Raw genomic sequence first — 26,279 nt, forward strand, 5'->3', positions numbered from 1 at the left:
TTCCCTCATCTAAAAACTATCTAAAGACAGTGATGCACAGTGGAAAATGACCAGTCTGGACAGCTGAGTCAGAAGTTTAGTTTTTCTTAGTTTGGTGTGATGCTTGTAAAAACCAGAAAGTCTCCTCAGGGCTCCTATTACCTAGCCCACTCTCTCTCTCCCTTTTTCTCCACTCTAATTTCTCAAGTGCAAACCATCCCTCAGACTTCTGCCTGGCAGCAGAGACTTCACAGTTCAGCAGAACAACAGACAGCAGAACAAGAGACAGACCTAACCCACAGACAGAAGGGCAGGGAAGGTTCCCAGGTTTGCACTCCCCAGTGAAGCCCATTAACTAACTTACTTCTCAGTAACTACTTCTGGATTTCTTGAAGGTAGGATGTACAAAAATATAATCAAAACATTCTAACCATCCCATGGCAGCATGCTTCAACAGGTGTCTAAATGATACAAACTTTAGGAAAGAAAGGATTACTAAAGTTCAATATATATATAGATCATTTGAACCAGACAGGTAATTAAAATTTGAAGACAAATAAATAATATAAAAAATATAATTAAAGATGCAAATTATCAAGTAGTTACCTCATTTTATAGTGATTATATTATACTAGAGAACTCAAGATAAATATTACTGCTGAGATATGCAGAGCCATGTACACAGAACAACACAAACTAGTACTATAAAACCAGAAAATAGAATTTTTCAAAAACATTTACTAAATACTAGTATTCCCTTATTTTGGTTGGACAATGATATAGCCTGTGTTAAACAAAATTGTGGGAAAGAAGGTAATAGCCATTTACAGTTCAGAAGAAAATAAACTGCTAAGCAGACTGTCTCATACCTGTTGTACTATTGTTGTTAGTTCCAGACAGAGTTGTATGACATTATTTCTTGTTACTGAGTAATCTGTGACAGCAGCAAAAGGTGATCTAAAAATAAAAAAAAAAGAAATAAGTTGAATAGCACTAGCAGATATCCACTTGCAGTTTTAAGTTCCTCTTTCAGAAATTCCATTTAGAAAAGCATTATTTCTAACAGTTTACTTCTGGACTACCTTCACTCCCCCAGAAGAAGCCCAGCTGGCCTTCTGCATTGGTTTGGGAATACCCTTATAAAGACAGTCAGAGGCACTACTTCCTCCTGTGATAGGAATGGTGTCCAGATGTGAATGAGATCAGAGAAGCTTTTGGCTGATTCACTGGGATTCTTGGCATTTGATCTAATATCTGGGGGAAGTAGTAGAGTGACTTGGAATAGGTAGAATCTAGAGGGGGAAACAGCATTTAAAGCCAGAGATGCATCGAAGAATGCTGAGAAGTGGCTACAAAGCCTAAACTGGAAGCACAACCTGACATTCTCACACACTGTGCTACAGTCAGAACTTCTTAGTGAAATGAACAGTGTAATCCAATATTGACAGACCTTACCTACATGTGTCCCAGCCTTTAAAAACTTTATATTAGGATGTTTAAAATGCTTGCCTACCTGGAAGCTTGCTTGCCTTCTAGAGGCACTGCTAAAATGTATTTGGTTATCTAATTTGTGTTCTACAAGCCTCACAAACTGTAAGCTCATATACGTGACCTATATTCTTTATTCAAGAAGTAGCCAAACACTAGGCAGGACTGTTATTTTCTCTAAGAGGAGTCAAGAGCTTGACTTTATTAGGACTTTATGGGCATTATTAGCATCACAAAGATAGCATTTGTCTCTACCTGCTTCAAACATTTAAAACACACAAAAAAACAGGTGGTAGTGAGGTTGTCTTTATATCAGGATGGTTCACTAATCCCTTCCCCAACTGGCTTCTTTCATCACTTTGCATACAGTTGAATATACCTTGAAGAGTTTTACAGCACTGCTTGGTATTCTGCCTTCCTTATTTAAGCCTGAAGACATTTCCAGTACAAAGAACTTTGCTATAAGCAAGTCCCAGTGATAGCTGTAAATACTCTGTTTCTACTGGCACTAACAGGTTTCTAAATTACAGTAATTCTAAACACAGAATTACTGAAATTTTAGTGTGGGCAGATTTGGAATTGTCCATTAATAACCCCATGTGAACTCCACTATCTCTGATGGTTTCTTCTCATGCTCTCTTTCTTCTCTAGGGCTCTCAATCCAGCCCTGATGGTTCATAAGACAGAATTAACTCTGAGGTGCTTAATTAAGTCTACCAGCTTTAATTTTATATAATACATCACACAATGACATCCACTTTCTGCCTTTATTTTCTAGAGAGGAAACCAGTACATTCTTTTAAAATGAAAGTACAGACACTGGAAGCTAAGGTAAATTCCAAAAGGTGCCTTATGAAAGTCACTGGATATAGAACATACACTCACAATTCAGAGGCCAAGTCTTCTGCAGCATATGACAACCATACAGTAGGTACACACTAGAGCAGGCCAACCCACAGGCACACCCAGAGATTATTACTGAAGTTTAGGAGATATATGAGCATATTAAAGGATGAAAGGTAACAAGGTAACTGAACTGCTTGGTTATGAACCATAACTGAGTTCAAGAAGTATTTGGACAATGCTTTCAGGCACTTGGTGTCATTGTTGGTGTGTCCTGTGCAGAGTCAGGAGATGGACTCAATGATCATGATGGTCCATTCTAACTCCGGGGATTCTGTGATAATTGTGTTTGAAGAAGTACACTAGTCAAGATGTATAAAACCACTGATTTTTCCTTCCATAATTGTAACTATTGAGGTTCTGAAATCTACCTGAAACCTTGATTTAAAAAGGTCATGTTCATTAAGGAACTTGCTTTTATTGAAGATGAATGGAATCAAACTAGCAAATGGTATTATTTTACTTTAAGTATGGGTGTTAATACAATTTGATCCTGAAATTACACAACTGGAATCTATTTGACATTTCACAGCCTCCAGCATTTCTCTAAACAAAATCACACAGTAGGCTTTGGCTTCTAATACCACATCATACTCCCTCATACTTTTGTAATTTAGTTTGGTTTCATGGTTCATGAGAAAAGTACGAGTATTTTTTACCATCATTACTCTCAGTGAAAATCATTAAAAATGCCCCAAATAAACTTTGTTGACTTTAAAGAGCGGGCAAAGGGACTGAGACATTACTCATTTTAGTTAGATTTAAGTTATCCCAGTGAAGACTTACTGGCAACAGCATGTCAAGCAGGCAGCAAGGGTGTCAGCAGGAGGAAGAAGACTACTACAAATCAACAACTAAGATGTAAGATTTTGAGAAGTGCTTCACAACTTAAAAAGATAAGGAGGCAGGTTCATGGTTTAAATAAACTCTGCTTCTGCAGAAAACCAAAGGGATCCTCCAACTGCCTCCTCTGGAAGTCTCTGTAGCTTTTAAACCAACTCCCTTGCATCAATTTCTGCAGATGCCTCTCAGGGGTATTGCTGGAAACTGGACCAGTAAAACTGCAACTCCCTTTTCTCCCCATCTCCAGTTCAGACCCCATCCCTGGAGGCCATGTGCATGCACAATTACACAGCCACTTCTATATAAGCAGCTAGATAAATGGTAAGGGCCTCTCTAAATGTTTGCCTCCAAAGGAAATGTATTTTGGGATTCCATCCCAAGCCTCAAATTCAGTAGACAAAGTCCTGCAAGATTCAGTGTAACAACATGCCAGCAGTTTCAATCAAAATAGCAACAGAAACTTCACTGTAGGATCCCCAACTGGATTTCACATGAGACACAGTGTAAAATACCAATCTGACAAAAAAATCTCTTCATTGATAATACACCCATTGCTTATAATTTTAATACAGCTCAATATTAATGAATGTGAATAGATGAATCAACTTGTATAAATGCAAATAAAGCCTACATATACTATAACTTCAGGTGGCTGCTAAAACCCTTTCTTCCTTAAGACCTGCACCAGGTATAAGAAATTCCCTGTTTAATTAGACAACTTCTCTCTACTTTAAAAAAAAAAAAATCCTTGGCTTGGCAGAGCCATTTCTATCACCTTGCAATTTCTATGCTTTTCTTTCAAAGCCACATTTTTCACAGACCCTAGGACCTTCAGGTTTGAGGAACATCATACAACTCCAGTGAAGAAAATTCCCTGAGAAAAACTTGCAATTTTCAACACCTGTACTGTCCAATTTGGTGCTTTTAAATTTAAACAGGAACTAAAGAAGTGCCTTGGTCTGGGGTCACGTGTTGTCCCACTTCCTGCTGCAACACTGATCTCAGTGTCTCACCTCTCACAGTCATTTCCAAGATATTTCCAATACACATTGCCCTCTTTGGGGAAGACTTTTTACTGTTTCTCACGTAATTCGTTTGTTCTTCCTTCAGAATTGTGATTTCCTTGCAACACCCACATGGAAACACCTTTGTAGCCCCACAGCACATCTACCACATGCCCTTTCCACTCATTTCCTCTTCCAAACCTCTGCTGGTTTCCCATTTTCATTATTTGTCTAACCTTCTACACCTGATATCTTAAGGAAAATAAATTTACACAATCACATGAATGCTTTTGCAAACACATACAGGGTAGTTTTTGCCTTTAGTCTCGCATTTTCTCTATCCTTCTCCTTTCCACCACTTGAAGCCATTAGTCATTTTCAAACCACATTCACAAATGAGTGGGTAATAGGTTTCAAGCATAATTACATTAATAGACATTTTGTGATCATGAATACAGCTGGAAAAGTGGGAACCACGATATTTTTCCACTATGCAAACCCACATTGTGAACCTTTACCTTATGAGACACGAGGGCAAGATGAAGAGCTTTGAAACACCTCATCCACAGGGAAAAAACACTGGTGCTTATTTTTTTTTTTTTTAAATACTAAAGTCAATCAACTTCAATGCCCTCATCTATATAGGATGTAAAGTTTTCCTAAGACAAGGCATGAAAAGGCTACTGGTTCTTTTCACTTTTTTAAACCAGTGTCTGACATAAATAATCTAACACCTCTGAAATGTGACTTTGTTTATACACATGTAATGTAGGCTGCAACACACATGTATGTGTGTACACTTTTATGAATTGAGACCTAATTAGCATTTTTAACAGCATCAGCATCTTTCAGAATGAAAAAATAAGTTCTATTATTAAACATTCATTCATGAAACCACCCTGAAGGACTCTTAGAAAAACCGGTCACATTAACATAGCACAGCTAATTCCATCACAGAATTAAAAAATAATACAATTCAACAGCTATTAATAGTTACAACTATTGATTCCACATGAAAAAAATCCTTCAAAAACAATTAAAATTTTGCAAAGGAGATGCATACCCTCACTATTTCTACATTATCAACTATTTTTTCCTCATACGCTTTAGCCTCCTCATCAGTCTTCTTCATATAACATTAAGGGGAAATAATACATAGAAATAACAATTTCACTTTAAAAAGTTGCAATTTGGACAAATTCAGAATGCTGTTAGTAAAAGCATAACCCAAATCAAAAATTCATCCTATTTCACCATTAGTTGTAGTACTGAGATATTTTATAACAATAAACACTGTGAGCAGTTTAAAACCAGTATCATGCTTATTTTAGCATCCTAACAAGGGAAAACATCCTCAGAGCCTTTTGATTAAACATAATAGTCCAAAATCTTTCAAAGAGAGAGGCAACCAAAGCTGCAATATAACGCAGTCTTTAAAGGCAACATACTGAGGTCAAATAAAAATCTGAATGCACAATACTGTTGTATATACACTGCCTAAGCCATCTAAGGTTCATAGTTCTAGGCTTTCATGAAACAAACATTTTATTTGTATTTCTAATGGAACTGCTTTATGTAGATGCAGGGAAGAATGTAGTAAAATTCACACTGGACAAAGGAATTCTTTAAGTGAGTGCTCTATTAAACATCTACAGCTGTTCCAGGAGCACAATACAGTTAAGTACCATAGCATTCTGAGGCAGCACTTATTGACAGGTTTGGTATACCACTCAAACCAGCAAAAAGGGAAATGCATAAAGGAAATAAGATTCAAAGGTTTAAGGCTGAAACCCAGCTGATAAATAGTGCAATACCAGTGTGGTGAGTAAAGAAATGCTAACGTCTTTTATTTCTTTTTGCTTGGGTTTCATTTGTTTACTCCCACTACCTCGTCTATAAAGCAGATTTACCCTGTCAGGACAAGTAATAACCAAGCACAGCTAGCAGGACTGTATGAAGTCTCTAATAAAGGAGACTCCAAGCCAGTAACATTTTCTTTGTAAGAAAGAAGTTATGGGCTTTCAAACAACACGCCTCTTTACTAAAACTACAAAACGGTCATGCCATAAACATCACCAGGGCTCATTCACCAAAAACAATGAGGCAAAGAAACGCAGCTGAATACATTCTACCTACAATGGAAGGAAATGTATGCACTGAGTATGTCACCATGGTGAAAAGAAGGACATCCATTTTGGTGTGGAGAGTGTTCTCCTACTACAATGCACACTTAAAGGGTGTGCTAAACCTGAACACCCAGATTTGCTCTGTCATAAACCAAGACCATTTACATCATTGCAGGCTGCACTTCTCTGATGCATCAAAGCATCACCAAAAAATTCCATGGTGTAAGCCTTGGAGATCCTGCTGATGCTGTCAGCCACTGAAGCATTCAAATGTCCTTAACTTCAGGAACAGATTTTGTTCTTATTTAATAGGATTTCTGAATGGATACGACTGCTTCACAGAATTGCAGCAATTCATGCCCGTACCAAAATAATTTGCCCACCTGAGGTTTAGAAGTTATAGGATTACACCCCAGTATTCTGTGAACGACCCTAAAAGCAGACCTAGATTTGCCAAAAAGGCCTTTTACTGTGAAAGTTTACATATTTTTTTATTTCTATCAGCAATTTTACCATATATTTTATATAATCAACAATTTCTAGCTACCGTTAGGTTTTTTGTTCACCTTCTTTTTCCATTTTATTCATGTACCATGTGTCCAGACAGCAGTGGTAAGTTAATCAGACTGATGCATATTTGTCAGCCTGCTAGCTTTTCTCTGGCCACAGCACTGAAAGTCTTGAATACAAAAATCTATCTCCACAAAATCTCTTTGTTTCTCCTACTTAGACTGCAGTGTAATCTGCAGCAGCAGTTCAAGTTTTTTATTCCCAAAAAGGGGATAGTGCTAGTATGAAAAACAAGAGCTACAGAAGAGTTGCTGTGAAAGACATATTGAATCTCTGCCCACACAGATGGCTGAGTCAAACAGTACACTAAAAAAATCCAGTGGTGCTTGACAAATCCTAATTCACAACCATTGAAACCTGTGACACAACAACACATGCAAAATGTTGTAGTAGTTATCTCATGGGAAGTTGACTGTATTTTCTTAAATTCTTAAAAGAAAAGAAAACCTACCACATTATCTTACTGTCTCTTTAATGAGGACTCATGTAGCCCTAAAAACAACCAATCCTTCCTCACTACTATTCTCTAAGTCTGCATTTATACTTCATACAGGTATTAGTCCTATTCTTAAGATCCAAAATGTTCTCCTGATGCTGCATAAGATATATGGTATAAGGAGTCCTTGCTCCAGATAACATAGTCCAAACACTAGACTAGACAGGAAGAAGCCCAGAAGCACAACTAAGAACTCTATTCTTGCTTCGTGCAATCTGCAGGAAATACAGATTTCCAGGGATTTTGGTTGGCAAAGACAAGTGAATGTGGTGAAGGTGAATGAAGAGAACATATCAAACCAGAAACAACGTGAAGATGGCATCACCAGAAGTGTGTGCTGGCAGAGCAAGGAGAGAAATGGGAAGAGACAGAGCTCATGAAGCTGCCTCAAATGTGACCTCAGTCCAGGTTTGCTAAAGATCATTCCTCTTCCACAAAGAACAATACAGCTCTTCCCAGTCAAGACTGCAGTAATGAGGTGTACCTGTTAAATCCAGCTGTCCCATGAAAGAAAAACATTTGATGTCCAGTGGAAGAGGAACAATGAGGTGCTTAAAGGATTTGTAAAAGCATTCTGCTCCCAAGGCTGTCTTCACTTTGCAGCAGCTTCTGACTCATTAGGAGACAAATTGAAGGCTCAGAGTTGTGCCAGCTTCTGAAGAAGATACAATTTTCTGTCTGCCTGTCAGGTGGTCTTCTAAGATCTGGGAGAAAATCTATTGGACGAATCTGAGCACTCAGAAATTCAGGACTCATCGTGATTTCAGTACTGCAACTGAAAGGTATCAGCAAATCAGTAGAAAAGAAATGAGCTGGGAGTACAGTACAAGACCTGGCTGTGTCCTAACCAGAGAGAAAGCTACTTATAAGCATTGGTAAATGCTCTAAACTTGGGGCTCAGAAGAATTTTCTGAGATGCCTATGGTATCATTGCTTTCCAGTTTATGCTTGCCTCTAGACAACTGGGAAGTTTTCACTGGAGTCATTGAAGATGCAAGTAACATAGCAAAATCCTAACAGAATTTTGTTAAAGATGGAAAAAAGTAACTTCAGCTCTCAAAATCCTTGAGGCATTCATGTTGCTTTTGGATCATGAAAGCCATGGATGGATAATGTATACATAATACAGAAATTGCAGAGACAGTGAATACCAACACAGTCACATACAAAGCAACATAGCAACATTTTATAAAGTGTTTTTCAGGTGGATTGTAAATGTGTGGTCTAAGAATGAAGCCTTAACCAGGATTAACAGAAATAAATATGCCTAATTTCAATTCCAATTAAATGTGCAGATACTATTGGACATACTAGTGCATAGAAAAAAAATATTTTCATGAGGTTAGAACTAGCTTTATGCCAAAAAATTGAACACATGCATAGTGCAAATCCACAATAGTGAATTTTAATGAGAAATCCTAATTTAATTACACATTTTTAAATATTCCTCACCAGGATGGAGTGAATCAGCCCTATAGAAGGCAGAAGAATTTCCAGGAATCTGACACATCAGAGAAGAAGGAAGATAAAGAAAGGTGACATATATTACTATTCCAAAGAATACAACTTTCATGAATTACAGGAGTAAAGACTGAACAGAACTCCAGCAATTTACCTGGAAGTCTAGAAGACCTGATTGACTGTAATTCCTGAGAAGTATCACAGGAGATGTTTCAATGCCAAGTTGCTTTGATCAGGTAAGGAGTTTTTTTGCTATAGCCTGAAGTGTGGGTTTCCATCTGTCTAAATTACATTCAGAGTCACGTAGAAATGCATCACCCTTTCACAAAAGACTCATGGGTTTTCAAGGCACTGATCTTGTCAGGAAATTTGCTTGAAAGAATTTTAAGATAAGGGAGAAGGTATAAAACAAAAGGTTTTAAAGCTATGAAGTCTCCTGAAAGAGGATACATTTTGTGGGCTGAGAAAGTAACAGGAAGTTAAAATTAGATTCAAACGTATCAGTGCGATGACAGTTTCCTTACAGCATGTTACAGGAGAGTTATTCCATGCTCCTCAAAATCCTCAGACAACTTTTTTTGAAAATTTTAACATTTTAATCTCTTTTAACATTTCCAGTTCATAAATGAAACTAAACCAAAACACTTTTAAAGCCTGGCAATAAAAGCTACTCTAATTTTCAGTAAAACTCAATTTCTTACATACATCTGGAAGTAGGACAGCTCCAGGCAAAGACCTGGAACAAAGAGTGTCCTTGGATTGGCCCTGCACAGTAGCACTGCAACACTACAGTGAAAGTAACTCAGCTAATCACAACTCTTACACTCCTTTAAATAATTGTGCCGGGCCTAACAAAGTCCTTAAAGATCTTAAGTGTCCCACAGAAACATCACAAACAGAGCACTCACTACAGCAACAAGTGAAGCACAACCTGTATGGCTCTGTCACCACTCCCTATGTATAAAACCCCATCACTGCATGTCTATGCAAGTTGGAGCTGCTGCTAGCTGCTCTTCCCAGACATCACCTCAAAATCCACTGCACAGGGACAGCCTAGAAGGGCAATGGGGTGGACAACCCTAACAGCCACTTCATTCATCCTAATGGTTTGCTCTCCCCTCTCAGAACCTAAGATGGAACTGGTACTAGAAAACAACCAAAAAACTAAGATTTGGGGTCTAGATTTGATAGTGACAGGTGTGCAGAATAAAATTAAATCCATGTTCCTAACTTTTACTAATCAATTTTTAAAATCTTTCTATCTCCCCCTAGTGGCCCCAATACTTTCTTAGAAGGTAAACAAGAAGCAGAATCATATTGATCTCCAGATGTTCCCACTTCCTGAGAAAAATGTGGTTATTGGCCTACCTTCATCCTTCACCCCTTTGGGGTCTTCACAAATGAAGAAGAACAAACTTTACCAAAATACCCAGACGCTCATAAATCAGAAAGTTCTTAAAATGTTTTAGAAAACATTTCTTAGAAGCAGGTGTTTAGATCTTCAAAAGAACTTTCCTGGAAATCTGAAGCTTTCTTTGGACACTCAAGACAGCATTGCTGAAAGCATGATATCACCATAATTTCCCTCATTTTTGACTTCTTGGAATTCTTGGGTCTGATCAGCTGTCATTTCATTTCAGCTAAATGCAAAAAGTACATGCAGTGCACAGTACTACAGTGACACACCAGTCCTCAGAAATAGATGTCTTCTAGCATCAATAACTACCTTCTTCCTGAACTTCCATTATTAAATTTATATTTAGTTGCAAAAAACCCATTGCTCTTCAATGTGCTAAATGCATGTACATATATACCAAATTCACTTTTGAATAACGGACTATTAAAAAAAAACAACTCAAAACCCCATCAAACAAACAACCAAAACCCAAAACGAACTTTGAGTTCTTACTAACCAACAGTCTTTAATCATGACCACAGTTTCAATGAGAAACCAAACAAGATTATTTCTCAATAGAAATCTGTGGCAAAAACTGACTCATCTATGCAAAAGAACATGTTTTTCTACTGCTCTTTCTGTTTCAAAACCCAGTATGATATGTTGCTTTCTGCCAATAACAATTTTGCAGGGAGAAAAAGTAAAGCCTATAGATATTCCAAGCACTAACAGGTTAGAACAGAGCTAAAAATATACTCCCAAATTTTCAAGTCTCAATACTAAACTCTTTCCATGAGATTGCACTAATTCTCTACACACTGATGTTAAATACCTAAAGAAAAATTTAGGAGCCAACTTTAGGTACTCTGGGTTTCAAACTTGGGGAAGGGCTATAGAGGGAGTAGAGAAGAAGAAGCAATGGTAGCTGCAATCTCCTGAACAAAACAAAGAGCTTACAGCCCGGCTTAAGAAGTGGAAAAGATTCAGGCCTCACCTAAGCCATTTATATGGAAATCTTTTATGGGAGAGAAGTTGGTTTTCCTCAGAAAAATGAAACAAAAAACACACAGCAGTAAAACAAAATAATTCTGTTGGATTAAAAAAGTTACACAAAGATCATACTCTGAACAAAACTTCAGCTGCTAGAAACAAAATAAGATACACCTTTAAATCAAGATAAGCATTTTATTTTCTCTGATGAAAATCCACTGTGATGCATTATATAAAGACTTACACATAGACTACTTTTAAACACTTTAGGAATTTCAACTATCATTTTAAATACCTGCATATTATTCTTGTTATAATTAGAAAAAGTCACTACAAATGTAGCAAAAGCACTTCAGTCCTGGTCCCACATATGACCTAGGTAACAGAGGTTAAAGTGTAGAGCACTACCACTAGAAAATCAGAAGTATTTTAATGCTATTTAAAAAAACCTAAAACATAACATGCATGTTTGTACACACACACTCTGGAATTATATGTTGACATCCATAAAATGAAAAGTATGATCAGTTTTGTGAACTTGATAGTATCAAAGCAATTGATCTGATTTATGCAGGTTAAATTGCTGCTTTGTATTAGTAAAAAATACATATAAAACCTAATGATGTCGTCCTCTCGCTTACATACATTGAGTATATGCGTGTAGGGTGACAGTGCATATGAAGCTACTGTATTGAAAAGCTAATCTGAATTGCATGCCGACCTAAAAAAAAAAAGAATTGGTGCAAATATCCCCTCAGAACATATGAATGAATTGTAATTCTGCTTCCATTCAGTTTCTATGTTACATTTTGTAAAGAAGTTGGAGCTTGTTCATGTACGTGATCTGGTTACCTGTGAGACATTTGGGAGATTTTACCTGTCCAACCAAGCCAGAAGACTTTTTGCTGCTCCAATCAGATCCACTACTGATGTCAGAAAATCATTCGGCAATTTGCGACTGGTCCTTCCATCATAGTGACCACTCCTCCTCCTTCCAGTAATGAAGTTCTGCAAATTTTTGGCAGATGCATTCAGTTTGTGAGAAAGGGTTTTTAGATTTTCTGTTTCCAAACCATAGTTCTGCATTGGAAAAAAAAAAAAAAAGCAAAGCAAAGAAAAGAAAATTAGCTTTACAGATGAACAGAAGAACCAAGAACAGCAAAACTGATCTTCTACTTCATTCCTAGTAATTAAGGCAGAAATACACCCACTCAGTAGTTTTTAAATGTATAGAATGTTCTGTTTCTGGAGTGCATAAAAAGAGAACAAAAGAAGAGCAAAATTATGAGTGATCCTTTAACTTGTTCTAAGTGTACTGAGAAAAACATCTCAAAGAAAAAACCTAGTCTGGAAAACTGTTTTTCAAAGCAGTGCATCACTGTCAGTAGAGCACCAGAATCACAGAATGGTGTGGGTTGGAAGGGACCTTCAAGACCATCTTGTTCTAACACCCCTGCCACGTGCACAGACACCTTTCACTAGAGCAGAGCCCCATCCAACCTGGCCTTGATCAGAGAGTTCTCTCTGTAGACCTGATGATAAGAGATTGGTACCCCATGTCCATATTCAGAACTCCTCAGACACACCTGGCACCAGGCCTTGCAACTTGCAGAAGTATGCAGCATGGACATGCTGTGGCACTAAATTGGTTTTGTTGGCCTCAGAGATCTAAGTAAGTTAATTAGCATACTGAAATTATTTTTTAGCAGTTAAGGACCACCACAATCACATACCAGAGAACACAGTGCTGCCCTGCACGACCTCTATCTTCTATTACTCACTCATTTAAAGTCAAGTTTAAAACTTTGTTTCCATTTAAGAGTCACTCGCTTAAATTACATTCCTTAGCTGTGCTGATGAGATATAAATAATTATGCAGAAATATTAACAAAAAGTAGTAACAAACAATATTAACAAACAGTAGCTGGAAATCCTTCAAAAGTACAAGTGTTACCAAAACAGCCCTCAAGAATGCCCTGATTTAACGTTCAATTACAATATAATAAAGTACCATCAGCGATTTGTCATTTCTATAAAAGATTTGTTTTCCTCACATACACAAAGAGTGATAGAGTTATTACAAAAACGACTTATTTGCCTTTGCAAAGGAATTAGCAGTTGCACAGACTTGAGTTTAGTGCTCCTCTAAGAGAATTATGGAATTTTGAAGGTTCTCACTTTAGCCACATCACAGGCTGATAGCATGGGGTGTTGAGAACTCGCTCAGTTGACAATGAAATGGGCTACTCATTACAGAACATGGACCATTTTCTACCACAAACTATGAAGTAGAATGCACAAAGCCCCTCAGAAGCACACAGAAAAATCTACTTCCTAATGACACTCCATGACAGCCCCAGCTCTCCTCCCATGCCCCTGGTTTGCTTCTCATGCTGATCTGTCCACAAGGAGAGAAGGGAGAAGAGATACACTCATCAATGCTAATTTGAGATTGCTGAAGCTTATTCGCCTTAGTCTTTTTCTATTGGAATTGAGGGGGCACGATGTGAGGTGGTGATTATTTACAGCAGTTGTCTTGCTCCCAATCCAAACCATCTACTAAATGAATTTAATCCCCTTTTGCTACACAGGGACTGCAGGAACACTATATTGAAGCCATTCCCAGTGAGCCCCCAGCCCTTCCACAACATCCACTCCCATACCAAGGGGGCTCATGATGGAAAGGAGACACTACAGCACACAGCTCATCTGCCACCTCCCAGCCAGCTCTGTGTGCCTGTAAACTGAGCACACTTTGTGAGGCAGCTGCTCAACCAACAACCATCCTTCTGCAGCAGAAAATGCACTTTGGAACTCGGCTGAAGGGGCCACTGACCACATACTAAGGTTGCATTTCATAAGCTGGAACTTTTGTGAACATCCCTATCTTGGGCAAGGAAGGCTTTGCAGGCATGTTTCTCAACTACACAGATGCTGTCCCCTGCCACTACAATCAATCCCAAATTGTATATTTGGGCAGTAACTTTTCCACCATGTACATATTTAAGAGCAATTATAAAACAGATAGCATTAGGTTATAAATAAAAAATTACAAGATGAAAACAATTAATTTGGATTGAAAAGAAAAATGTACATTATTATGCAGCTAAATGGCTCATAACTAATAACTTATTAAATCAGTCCAAAATAAGAAGATAAACATCAGATAAAAATATATCTGTTTTTTCCTGCAGCTTTCTGTGGTTGGTCTGCTGAGGAAGCACAATTAAGGAGTGAGGGGGAGTAGGCTGGAAAAAGATAACAGGTTTGTTCTTACTTCATTCTGCTTCTTGAGCATCTAGCTCATCTTGGCAAAATTAATGGGGGAAGAAATAAATGAAAGATATTCTGGATGAATGATACATCACCAAAAATGTCTTAAAGACCAGCCACAAGCAAGCCCCAACAACATGGCACTCATGCCCCCACACGTGGGGGTACAACCACAGGCTGCAGGCCAGCCATGGGCCTTCTCACAGGGCTGCCTTCTTTCTGACACACTGAAACGCTGAATTTCTTAATTCAGCAGGCTGTTCCCAAGGAGCTGAGTCTGATAATCCAAAAATAAAACTAAGGAGGGTGAGGAGGGGGTGTGTGGGGAGGGTGCCAAACAAGGCCAGGCACCTTCTTGTCACCCCAGCCGTGCCCCACACAGGGCCCACAGCCAGGGGAGACCACACTGAGGCCGAGGCAGGATCCCAAAGGTCTTCAACAACCCCAGATTATTTCAGCTCCCCCTCTTTTGCCATCTCCTCTTTGTCACCTTGTCTGTCCCTCACCTGCGTGGACAGGCAGGTGCTGGTTCCCAGCCTGTGCAGGCCGCCATGCCCACCCCAGAGGGAGCCCTGGCAGGCAGCGTACAGACCTGTAGTACCAGCAGAAAGTAAAGCACCAGAATGAAAGAAAACCTGCAATATTGAACACTGCAGACCAAGCAAAACACTCAGGGTTTTTTGTACAACAAGCAAATAGGCTGCATTTATGTATACACTTCTTTAGAAAATCAGCTACAAAACCTTAGTGGCTCCCTCTTAATATTTAAGTGATGGCCACCTACAGTCACATTCTTTTTCACAGGCTGTTTTTCACCATCAGATATGACGGAAGGAAGAGGCAGCGTTAAGAGATTCAAAGCCTGTTTTAACACATATTCATCAAATGTGTGTGTGTGTGTATGTTAACATAAAACACTGTGCCTAGGCCACATGTGAATTCTGTCTTACATGAGGATTGCACTGACTTTGGTAAAGCCTCCACCTGTAATATCATACAGATAAAGCCAGAGATGGAAAATACAGAGATAAATTTCAGGGAAAATATATTTTGGGGCAGCTGTATTTATTGAAACCTTTAAGTAGAAGGATCCTAAAGCAGCAGCCAAGCTAACAAAATCCTCACTTTGTTTATCACTAATATTTCTGGCCCATGTTAAAAGCAACCAGAGCTGTGTGTTCTAATACTAGGAAAAAGCATGCTTAAATAAAAAGTGCCAAGCTGAATCATACTTTATATTCAATAGTACACTATTAACAACATGGTTTTGTTAGAAAAGCACTGTGTTTATTTTCAAGCACTGTAAGAAGATAATTGCAGGCAAAGGAGACAGTTCTTTGTTTTCCCCTAGTCTACATTTAGCCAGCACTAACACGAGTTGTGCTTTCATTAGCCAAAATATATTCACAGTCACTGAAAGAGCCACAAAGAAATCTCTGCATGCCTGTAGAGATTACGAGAAGTGACACAAGCCTAGGCATCCACTCCCCCAATGGGAGGCCACAGAGTGTCTTCAGATACCCCACCCCAACAGAAAAAGCTCTAATGGAGTCCCTTCCGGCAATCATAAAACAAGAACTTGATGAAGCTGAACTACACAGAGTAATAGCTTGTCAGCAGGTGTTTGAACTAAAGGTGGTGGGAGCTATTAATAGACATCTTACCTGCTAATTACTTTTCTGTGCCTTAACATGACAGGGTGAGTGAGGAATTGTAGCTCTTTTTTGCACATGCTGACAAGCAGCAGCTCTAATCACCATTGAGGAGTTTTGCTGGGTATTTTTGTTAGAAGAGCCAGCCTGGTCCCTCTGCAAGCCCATCCTTGCACCAGCACTCATAGGAAGAGAGTTCACAAACCAAATGTGAAAATAAAGCAATATTTTCTTTAAATAGTTTGATCAATGTTCAGTAGTTATGCTCCCTGCTTCCCTCAATCAAAAAAAAAAAAAAAAAGTTAAAATTTAGACCTCATCTCTTTCCTGTGTTAAATTCACTTGATTCTTGATGGTAGGAAATACATCTGACACTTTTAGCACAGCTGAAAAGTAAAGTGTTCCAAACTCGAACAGCGCTAACTAATCTCTGCTGGCTTAGACAGACTGTCTAGAGGATGCCAGGACTTTAGTTTTGGGTATTTTTATACTGCCCATTCCAAGTGCAAGGCTACTAAATAAGCCAAGCTCAGATCTAAACCCAGTACAATGTGCAACACAGACATAACCCCAGTCCCATTAACAAATCCAGAAATCCCTTAGAACAGCTGTCTCGATCACAACTTTTATGCAACCATGAATATCTCTACGTCTCCAAGCACAAATGCTGTATCAAGTTCAGTGACACTGTTTGACTCTTACAAACACTCCAAGACAGGGAAATGAACATATGGCCTCTCTGCCTACCTTTCTAAATCACCGTGTCTTTTCTTCAGCCCAGAAGACTGAAAACCTTGTGAAACAAAAGGCATGAAAGAATACTGCTGAAAACCATGTGAAGCAAAAGGCATGCAGAGACCAGTGTTCAGTTCTGCTGAAGAGACACAAGATGGGAACTGAAGATGCTACTGTAATACTGGTGCTTGTGGGCAAGAACAAAATAAAAGCAGTATCTTCACCAGACAATGGAGCAGATAGCAGTGCTTACATTGATTAATTTCTGCTGCTCCTCTGCAGAAGGCAACCACGACTGTATAAACTGAAGAAGGTGAAGGTTTATTCTAATTTGATAACTATTTTTTGTAACACACACAAACAATATAATTTAAAGCAGAAAGAAAATGGCAACAATTTGAAAAGACAAATTTTATAGTCTAGATAGCTGTAGTGAGCAATCAATTACATGTAAAGAAGTGCAACTTCTCAACTGCATCTGATATATCTCAGTAATAAGGATAACTATCACAAGAATGAAATAGTAAGTTTTCTCTCCAATGCAATAAAAAGTCATTTTTCACTTATTCACAGGAGTTTTAGGCAAGAATAGCATATGGCTGCTAAGAAATGGACTTAAAATCACCTCAGGTGAGTTTAATTCTTCTCCTCACTATCTTTCAATGCTTTCACCTTCCACACTTAACTCTTGAGTATCCTTTCTGTTTGTATTATTTATTTGCTTTCAAACAAACAACCTGGAAACAGTAAAGTTCATAGGGTCCTCATTTCTTGAAAAACCTGAGGAAGATTTTAAATGAATAATCAAAACAGCATCACACAGATATCACAGCACATGCAGTCATTTCACAACCACACCTGAAAATTAGTGCTGGGCAAAAATTCACCAAGAAAAGTTCCACCCTTCGCCTCTGAAGGGTGATTTTAAAAATGAACTGATTTTAAAAATGAACAAAATGGATCTGAAACTCATTCTCCAAAACATTTGGCTGAACACATCCCACAAAGTATGAGGCACATAGCTTACCAGCCTAAAGCTGCTAGCAACTGATATCACAGCTTGTCATATGGAAGGTGCCTTATGTAACTTTATACCTCATCAGATCTGCCTACAACATATATTTCTAACGGCCCTTCCTCCAGCGTCTCGAAATGTTAACACGAAGGTTATCTCTCCTTCAAATAGCACTGGCATATGGGGTAATTTAGAAGTGCACAACATATGATCCTAACACATCTGTTTCTTAAACACAGAATAAGTAGATAAGGACAGAAACCCAGATAGCTCAAATGACACTTATAATTTACTGCAATTATTAAACACACACTGATTAAAAGGCAAACTGTTTCAAAGAGTATAAATATTTGTCCTAAATGTTTATAGTCAGAAAAACACTCAGGTGCGTGATACTTCTAGCCTTGCAGAACCCAGGAAAGATGACTATGAAGTCATCATCATTATCTCCTTGAAAAATGCCCTTCTTTTTCTACACCACAATCAAGGAACATGTCAAAAAGCCAAGCCAAGGCCATGCTTTGTAGCACTAATAGAGCAATTATATAAACTATTCTTCTCTTATTCAATCAACAGCCTCTGAAAGACCAAATGCTCATTACTTCTTTGGTTTTTTTTTTACTTTCTCATGTAATTTAGTCCCTAGACTGCCAAATGCTCTTATTTCTCCATAATTTGAACTACCAGTTCCATATCCAGTTACACGTATTTCCAAAAGTCTTAAACAGCTAATCAGCAGTTCAAAACAATTGTTTGAAAAAGGAAATAAGTATTGTTATGAACACACTACCTTTTAAAAACATTTTACATTGTAACAGCTCTTTTTATCCAGTCTGCTTTTAACTGGGGGTTTACAACTTTATGAATGTCCCTCCCAACCCACTATGACTCTATGAACCAGGGTATGTATTTCATACTTGCCCAAACCTCCAGGCAGTCCAAAGGGGAAAAAAAAATAAAAACAAAAAAAGAAAAGAAAAATACCTACAACAACAAAATCCACAATTAAAAAGTATCTAGAAGGATGTTCACCGTTTGCATGCAGATGTATTTACTGCCTTTGGCACAAGATGGGGTTTACTGCAGTTCTGTGTAAAAGATTTGCTAACACATTTTCAATGTGATCTATATGAGCTATCAGAAAATCTTTAGCTCTTAGCTTTATTGATCTGGTGATGGACTTCAGGATTTCCTGCACTGCAGTTACATTAGCTCAGGCTGAGGACAGGGAGCTATATGATATACGATATATAAGCAGAACTTTAACTTGCAATGGGCAATAGTGGAAATGGTAAGTAATTTTTCTGCTATGAGTATTCAGAATACTAACACTAAATTCCACCTTCAGTACATATAAATCTCCATTCTGAAATGAAGCCTACTTCATTTAGCACCAGAATGATTAAGTCTAATATTCACTGTTACTGACAAAACAGTTTTAAGATCTGACTAGTGATAAGTGCAAAAAAAGTATTTCTGTGTGAGAAATGGCAGGAAGATGAAATTAAGATAAAAGGCATAATTCTTAAGAGGAATCAAATTATTCATGGGTAAAGTAGGTCTATTTTTTACATTCATTTGCATATCAATGTTTTGTGTTAGTGGTAAATGATAAGTAATTTCATGCTGTTAGTGCACACCAATGTTTTCTCTGCCAAATAATAATGCTATTTCATCTGCTGCAATCTTCTAGCCTTACAGATTGAAATATAGTGTGCAATAAGAGATCTTCCTGTACAGCCACAGCAGATTTAACTAACTAGCATGAAACTAGTACTGAAACTAGTATGCTCTATAAAGCAAAATCTGTTTTATTTTTTAACCAAACTTTATTCCACACAAATTAAGAATTAACTCCCTGAAGAATTATTTTGCGAATTCACAGGGACTTCATAAAGTTCTTTGTTAATGAAAAACTTCAAAGCATCCAAAAATTATTTTTGAAGCTTTTCAAATATTCTTATAACAACACATCTACTTTAGGATCTCTGTTTAAAAATATTTGAAAAATCAAATTAAACTAATTTAATCTTCATGCAAACACAATGAACATGATATTTAGGAAAGCAAAAAAAAAATCTCCATCTGGCATCTCATTCATCAAGGCATTGTGGTAAACTAGATCATTTTCTTAAAGATGGAAGAAGTCATGTTTGGCTGTGAAGTCTTCAGTTTTTGTGTTTTCCAGGCAGTGTGTAGTGTTTTTTGGGAAAAAACAGTCATACCCAGTTTCGTAAATGAAACTCCCATCTCCTGACAAACAGATGATAGAAAAAGAATTATGTAATTTCTTTGCTTTTTTCAGGCCAGTTACATATACCAGGAGCTACAAGATCCCCCAATGCATTCTAAACTTGATGACTGGTACAGTGATCTGACAGCATTATCTAAGGAATTTGTTCTTTATTATCACTTCTCTTCTCCCAATGCATCATCTCCTTTTCTTCTCAATTTATTTTCTACTGATATTGTTCATTCACATTCAGTTTTTAAAGCAACCACCAAAGAAACAAGGCTCATCACATTTTGTGATGATGAAGTCTGCTACACTGTTGATTGTTTAATGATTAAATGAAAAGCAGTGTTAGGCTAGCTTCACCCTCACACACATACTGAAAGGATCATGTTGAGGCTAAGATCTTAATGGCAACTGTTAGAAGAGTGTGAGCAACTGTGTATTTTATTACCTGTGAATAGTGGAAAAACATGGCACTCAACTCAGTAGTTTTTCCTGTATCTCTAGAGCTGGACATGTAGTTCCTCAGTCTATCATTTTCCACCAGTTTTGAGACATCAATTTTTTGGGGTGATTTTGTTAATATGAATAAAGATGCCCATCCACATCAAGTAAAAATCTACCTGCTGACACCGCCAGTCTGATTGCATGTCCCAATTTAAACAGAAAGACAAGAATAGGAGATTTGTCTTGCTAGAAATTAAGTAATGCTGCCAGCATATATCCATCATGGTGGCTTCTCAAGCTTTCTCACCTTGAACAACATGTGACAAACTCTTAGCAGCAACAAAATACCATCACAGAGATCACTACTTATTTCTTCTAAGCACAGAGAACATTTCCTTTATTGTGCCCTTTCTGACATATGGATTTTGTAAAACAGAAAGCTGCACCAAGGCATGATAATCTATTGAACATGCTCCCACCTTCCCAGTCTGAAGGAGAGAGGGAAGGCCTTTGTTAGACTGCCTGCCCAGTCCCAGAGCACGTTCAGCTCCAGCGAAGGTATGCAGGATGTACACCCCCACCATTACCAGCAAGCATGACCTATAACAGCACTAGCAGCTGGGCAAAAACTTTATTCCTCCTTCCCCGAAACACCACAGGAAAAGAAAACCTGTGAATATCACCCCCTGAATGCTTGTTCTGCTGTCAAGAGCACAGTATGGCAGGCTGGCAGCCAAGAGAGACTCTACTAAAGATGGATAGCACAGGCCACCATTTGTCCTCTGATCAGCTCACAAACACTGGAGGATCCATTTGTTGCAAGTGCTGATGACAGGAGGCAAATAATGTGAGAGACCACAGCCAGCCACCCACCCACCTTCTGTCAGAAACCCATACAGAACATCCTTTAAATAGGATGTGTTATCAATCATAACTGGCTCCCAACTCTTACTGTGGCAGTTTGTGTGTTTAGCACAGTCCAACAGCCCCCACTGGCGTGTCCCCTGCACTCTCCATACCAGCCAGATATGCTTGTTCAGGCTCTCCACCTTCCCCTGGTAAGAAAATGCAGCTCTGTGAATTATAGGCATGCAACACAAGCAGCTGGTTTGCTGTTTGCCCTATCCACAGCTGCCAGGGAACTGCAAGCAGAAGTTTACCCCCAAAAAATATTGGGAAGGGGTGGCAGGAATAAAGCACATCAGCAGTCACCATTGCAGAAACTTTCCTAAGTGACAGCAACTCTGCGTTGGAAAACTCTCTCCTGCAGAGTGGAACAAAAATGAACAATGGGAGAGGTTCTGTCCCCTCAGTTGTTCTCAATGCCAAAAACTGTTTAGGTGGTCACTCACTAACCCAGAGAGAAAGGGGGAAGAAGTAGAAGTAACAATCCTTTAATTTTTTAATATTTACTTTTAAATCAATCTGGGGTTAAGCTTGCAAGGCATAATTAACTTTACTATTGATAGCCCATCATACCATCCATATTCTCCAGCATCCAAAGAGATGTTAACTCATTTGGATCATGTATTTGCAACTCATGCTAAGTTCTACCATGAAATCTCTGTCAAACTCCTATCAAACAAACAAAGAAAAAAATCAGATAATTTAAAAAAAAATGCATAGCAACTATCTGAATTAGCAGTTATCCTCTATTGGTGAGCTGAATGTTCTTCTAAACAATACAGCTAAAATTAAAGTCAAATCAGAAGAAAAGACAAGCCCTCTCCAGGATAGACACGCACAGATGCAATAAGAAAAGAAAAGCCTGTAAGTATAGGACCAGTCCAGCCAAATGGATTGCCTCTGAATTAAATTTTCTAAGAGGTTTATCTGATTGGTAAACAATAAATTCAAATTAAGTCCACTAAAATCAATATAACAATAACATTTTGTATCCCTGAGGAGCCATCGGGAGCCAATTGTGAGACTGCAAAAACCTCATCTTAAATTAGAAGCTGTGATCTGAGCTCATGCCACTATGTCTTAGCAATTTTCTCCAAGACAAACTCAGAAAAGCAGACAATACTGTATGTGCAACAAGAACCAGGAACAGAGAGTCTTTTTGCATGCATTTAAGATGCAGTATTAGCCTTTCCTAGAAATTCCTTATTTTATATTCAACTTAGTTCCATATACTTTTGCCTAAGATAAAGGAGCTACAAAGACAAGTTGTGTTTGTTTGTCTGAAGATTATATCTGTAATTACATACCAAAGAAAAAAGAAATTTCATCTAATAAACAAGGGGTTTTTTCCCCTAACAGTAATTTATTTTTCAAAGAGCCACAATCTGTTTCCCTGTGTGACTGGGAAAAACAGTCATTGGTGCTCCCCCTAACTTAGACTTTATCTTTCTCAGTTAACTGAAGTATTTACTTTCTTGTTTTCTTTTGCACTCTCCGATAAGAAAAGTACTTTGTGAATAACTCTTTATGTCCACTTCTATATCAGTAGCATTTTTTTAAGATTGCAACTTCCTTATTTAAAAAACAAATTGATGAGTTAACTTATTGCACTGACTCACACTGCAATACTACTAGAAACTGTATTCTACAGAAGATAACCAGTGTTTAAAACCAAATGTTTTCCTGTATGAAAAAGCTTTCTCCTTTTTTTAACTTTTTTTGGGTATGTTTTATTTTTTTTCACTCTTTCCTTTTCATTACACTTCACAATACCCCAAAAATGTAACAACAGGGTATTCAGAAAAGCTGCTGCATATGGAGAACCAACAAACCCTTCTGAAGAGCCTTTCAGCCTACCGTCTTTGATTGCCTCTCCCAGGATTCAGCTTTCTTAAAAGCTCCTTCTGAGGCTTGAAGAATAGCATGTACTAAAAACCCACAAAACAGCACCTTAGGCAGTGAAGTACATCTTAACGGAGCTATTCACAATCCTTTCTACAATGGAGAATGCTGTGTGCCCAATCTACCACTAATCTTTACAGACACACACTAGAAGTTCATAAGGAGGGTGAAGTCAGCACCACACCCCTCACTGAGCAGATAATCCTAGTTATGCACGACACGACCTGACTGAAAAGACCATTACCAAAATCCTTCCCTATGCCCCATCAAAAATTTATATACTATTTATACATAAGATAATTACTTCAGTATTTAATCCTTTCAACTGTGAAATACAAGCAGCTCTGTTTCATCAGGCTCAAAAAATCATCTAAAACATAATTTGCATGAAAGGACCAGTGAAGAATGACATGGTTAAATATCAGAACATTTTGTTTGTAAAGGGCAACCAACACTCAATTACTCCGTTCACATATATAACTATTTTGCATTCCAAACCAAACAGAGTCTAGTTTCTCTGTGATTTCAGATAAACTTTTATTCTATAAAGACAGACATGCAAGCCCTAAATCTCTGATATGAGTTTATTTAACAAACATCACTCTATCAATAGGTTTTTCCCTTTATCCTGCCCCTGGTTTAAAATGCTAAACTGTTCACACATTACAAATCAGGAGTTTTTTGAGCTGCTTAGATAAGTCTTTAGGATTAACAGTTTGAGTACAGGAAGTGTGAATATGTGAACACTGTTCACCCCTCCCCATTTGCCCCAAGACGTTTACCAGTGCACAGAGCAAGTCTACTGCTTCCAAGATAAGCTCCTGATGGCCAATTCGTGTGACTCCAAGATCTTCCAGTTCCTGATGAGTAATTCGTAATAGCTGGTCACCACTAATCTTCTCTCTCTCAAAGTTCTTTATATATTGCTGCAGGCAATCATCAAGACCTGCAGCAAAAGGACAGAAGGAGAGAAGACAAAAGTTAGCAACATTTTGTACCCTAGTAGGAAATAAAACTGGCCAAAAATCGAGGCAGAAGAGGATTCTTGCCCTATCTTTAAGAGAAGTATTTTAACATTAAAAAAAACTTTATGTTACCCAAGAACCTTAAGATCTGAAGAGTACAGCAGCTATGGGTTATATACCTGTGGACAATACCAACTGCTCCTGAACCCTGAACAAAGCCCTGAAGTCTTGTAGTTTACTGTGCTATGAATGTCAATCCAGCAGCCCCTCATAACAGGTATGCTAGGCATGCCTCCATCACATCTGGAAGGGGAGAGGAGAAAAGGGAACAATGGAACACACAGTCAAACACAAAGTGGCAGTGCCACACCAAAGTGCCTCTCCCTCTCCAAGGTCCCTCATGTATTGCTGAGTCACCTGAAAGTTCACAGATCATGCCAGCCTCGAAAACAAGCTGCAAAGAGCTCTAGAGAACAAGAAAGGCAGTAGCAGTGCAAATGCAAAAACTGGGCCCCAACTCAGCAGCAGACCCAGCTCAATGTACCACAAAAAGACCTGCAAGGAATGACAGTACACAACTGAGCATGAAAAACCACTCAAATCAAGACCTAGCCGCACTTTTCAGAACAGAGTAATCAGGGAGCAGAAACAGGCCCATTGTGCCAAAAAACATGGCTGAAAGTCACGCACCACATTTGCTCAGGACATGGCAGCATTGTACAGGTCCTGCTTTGGGGGGCATCCATATTCTGCCTTTTCAGTTTGATTATGAGTCAATCGCATGCAGCTGGCCACACATTCATCTGGAGCAAAGAGCTCTGCAGATTGTGAGAGAATCCATCATGAATCTCTGGCCCATCAATCTTTCCCATTAGAGCCAGGCAGTATGGGGAAGCTCTGCAGCATGTGCACTCATGTACCAAGGGGATAAGTAAGACTCTCAGGTATTTGGTGGTCCATTTAACATTCCTGTCTGAACATTTCCAATGGATCAACATGACTGCTAAAAGCAACAGAACTTGACAAAGCTCTAAATGCATTAATTTCTTGAGAGATACAACCTTTCTGAAAAATGTCTTCAAACAATCCCTAATAGTGAAAAGACATCTGCTCATTAGACTGGAAGAAATCAAGAACGTTCTTACTTGCTAATCAAAATGTCTGAAAAATCTGAAGATACATGGAAGATAAAAGATTGATCTGACTGCTGAGCCCCAGTTATATTCTAAGAGCCCCGGTATACAACATAAAGCTTCTGTGAAACCAGTTCTGTTGCATTTTTGGTTCTCATTCGTGCCTTTCAGGGTGTAGCCACACCTCAGAAGAGACTCACATGAGGAACATGTTGGTACTGCAGGCAGGGATGCCCCAGTAGCAGGCCAGCCTCTGGTTCCTGGCTCAGCCCGTGGGCAGGAGTCACTCACACTCTCTCCATGCTACACCAACACAACATTCATAGGACTTTAACCTCTAGAATTCACACACTGAAACTAAACCACGCACTGCAAAAGAAGTGCTCCAGTCTCAAGATACAGGACAAAGTCCCCAGTTCCAGCAGACTTCAACCATGTCCTTCCAGAGCCTGCTGCCTGATTTTCTGCCTCCAAAACATAGCTACTTCAAGGTCTAGGTTAATCAAGCACTTGAAGCTATTGCCTTCATTTCACTGCCCTTTCCAATCAAAAAGTTGTTCAAGCCATTCTATAGGAAAGAAATCTTAAGAGGGCAGGAGAGGCTCCCTCCATAGGCAGCTGCTAAGATCAGCTAGCTGGTCAGAGCATGGTGCTAAAGCTGGGGAGGGGGGGGGGGTGTTGATCCTTGTACAGACCATTCTCTCAAGAGCTGGACTCAATAATCCTTGTGGGTCCCTTCCAACCCAGAATATTCTGTGA

At 38.5% G+C, this 26,279-nt stretch overlaps 1 protein-coding gene across 6 annotated transcripts in view; it reads right to left on the reverse strand.

Annotated features, from left to right (window-relative positions):
- Positions 1–26,279, reverse strand: part of CNKSR2 (connector enhancer of kinase suppressor of Ras 2) — a 207,743-nt gene that overhangs the window by 146,765 nt on the left and 34,699 nt on the right. For all 6 annotated transcript variants that reach the window (XM_071430403.1, XM_071430405.1, XM_071430402.1 and 3 more), the window contains exons 2-4: positions 24,205–24,368; positions 12,134–12,336; positions 849–936 (exon numbers count right to left, since the gene is read on the reverse strand). In XM_071430403.1, the coding sequence (XP_071286504.1) occupies positions 849–936; positions 12,134–12,336; positions 24,205–24,368 (455 nt within the window). The remainder of the gene's footprint in view (positions 1–848; positions 937–12,133; positions 12,337–24,204; positions 24,369–26,279) is intronic.

This window comes from Agelaius tricolor, unplaced genomic scaffold, assembly GCF_023055355.1.
Source record: "Agelaius tricolor isolate 1412-34295 unplaced genomic scaffold, bAgeTri1.0.p SCAF_7, whole genome shotgun sequence".
Classification (NCBI taxonomy): domain Eukaryota; kingdom Metazoa; phylum Chordata; class Aves; order Passeriformes; family Icteridae; genus Agelaius; species Agelaius tricolor.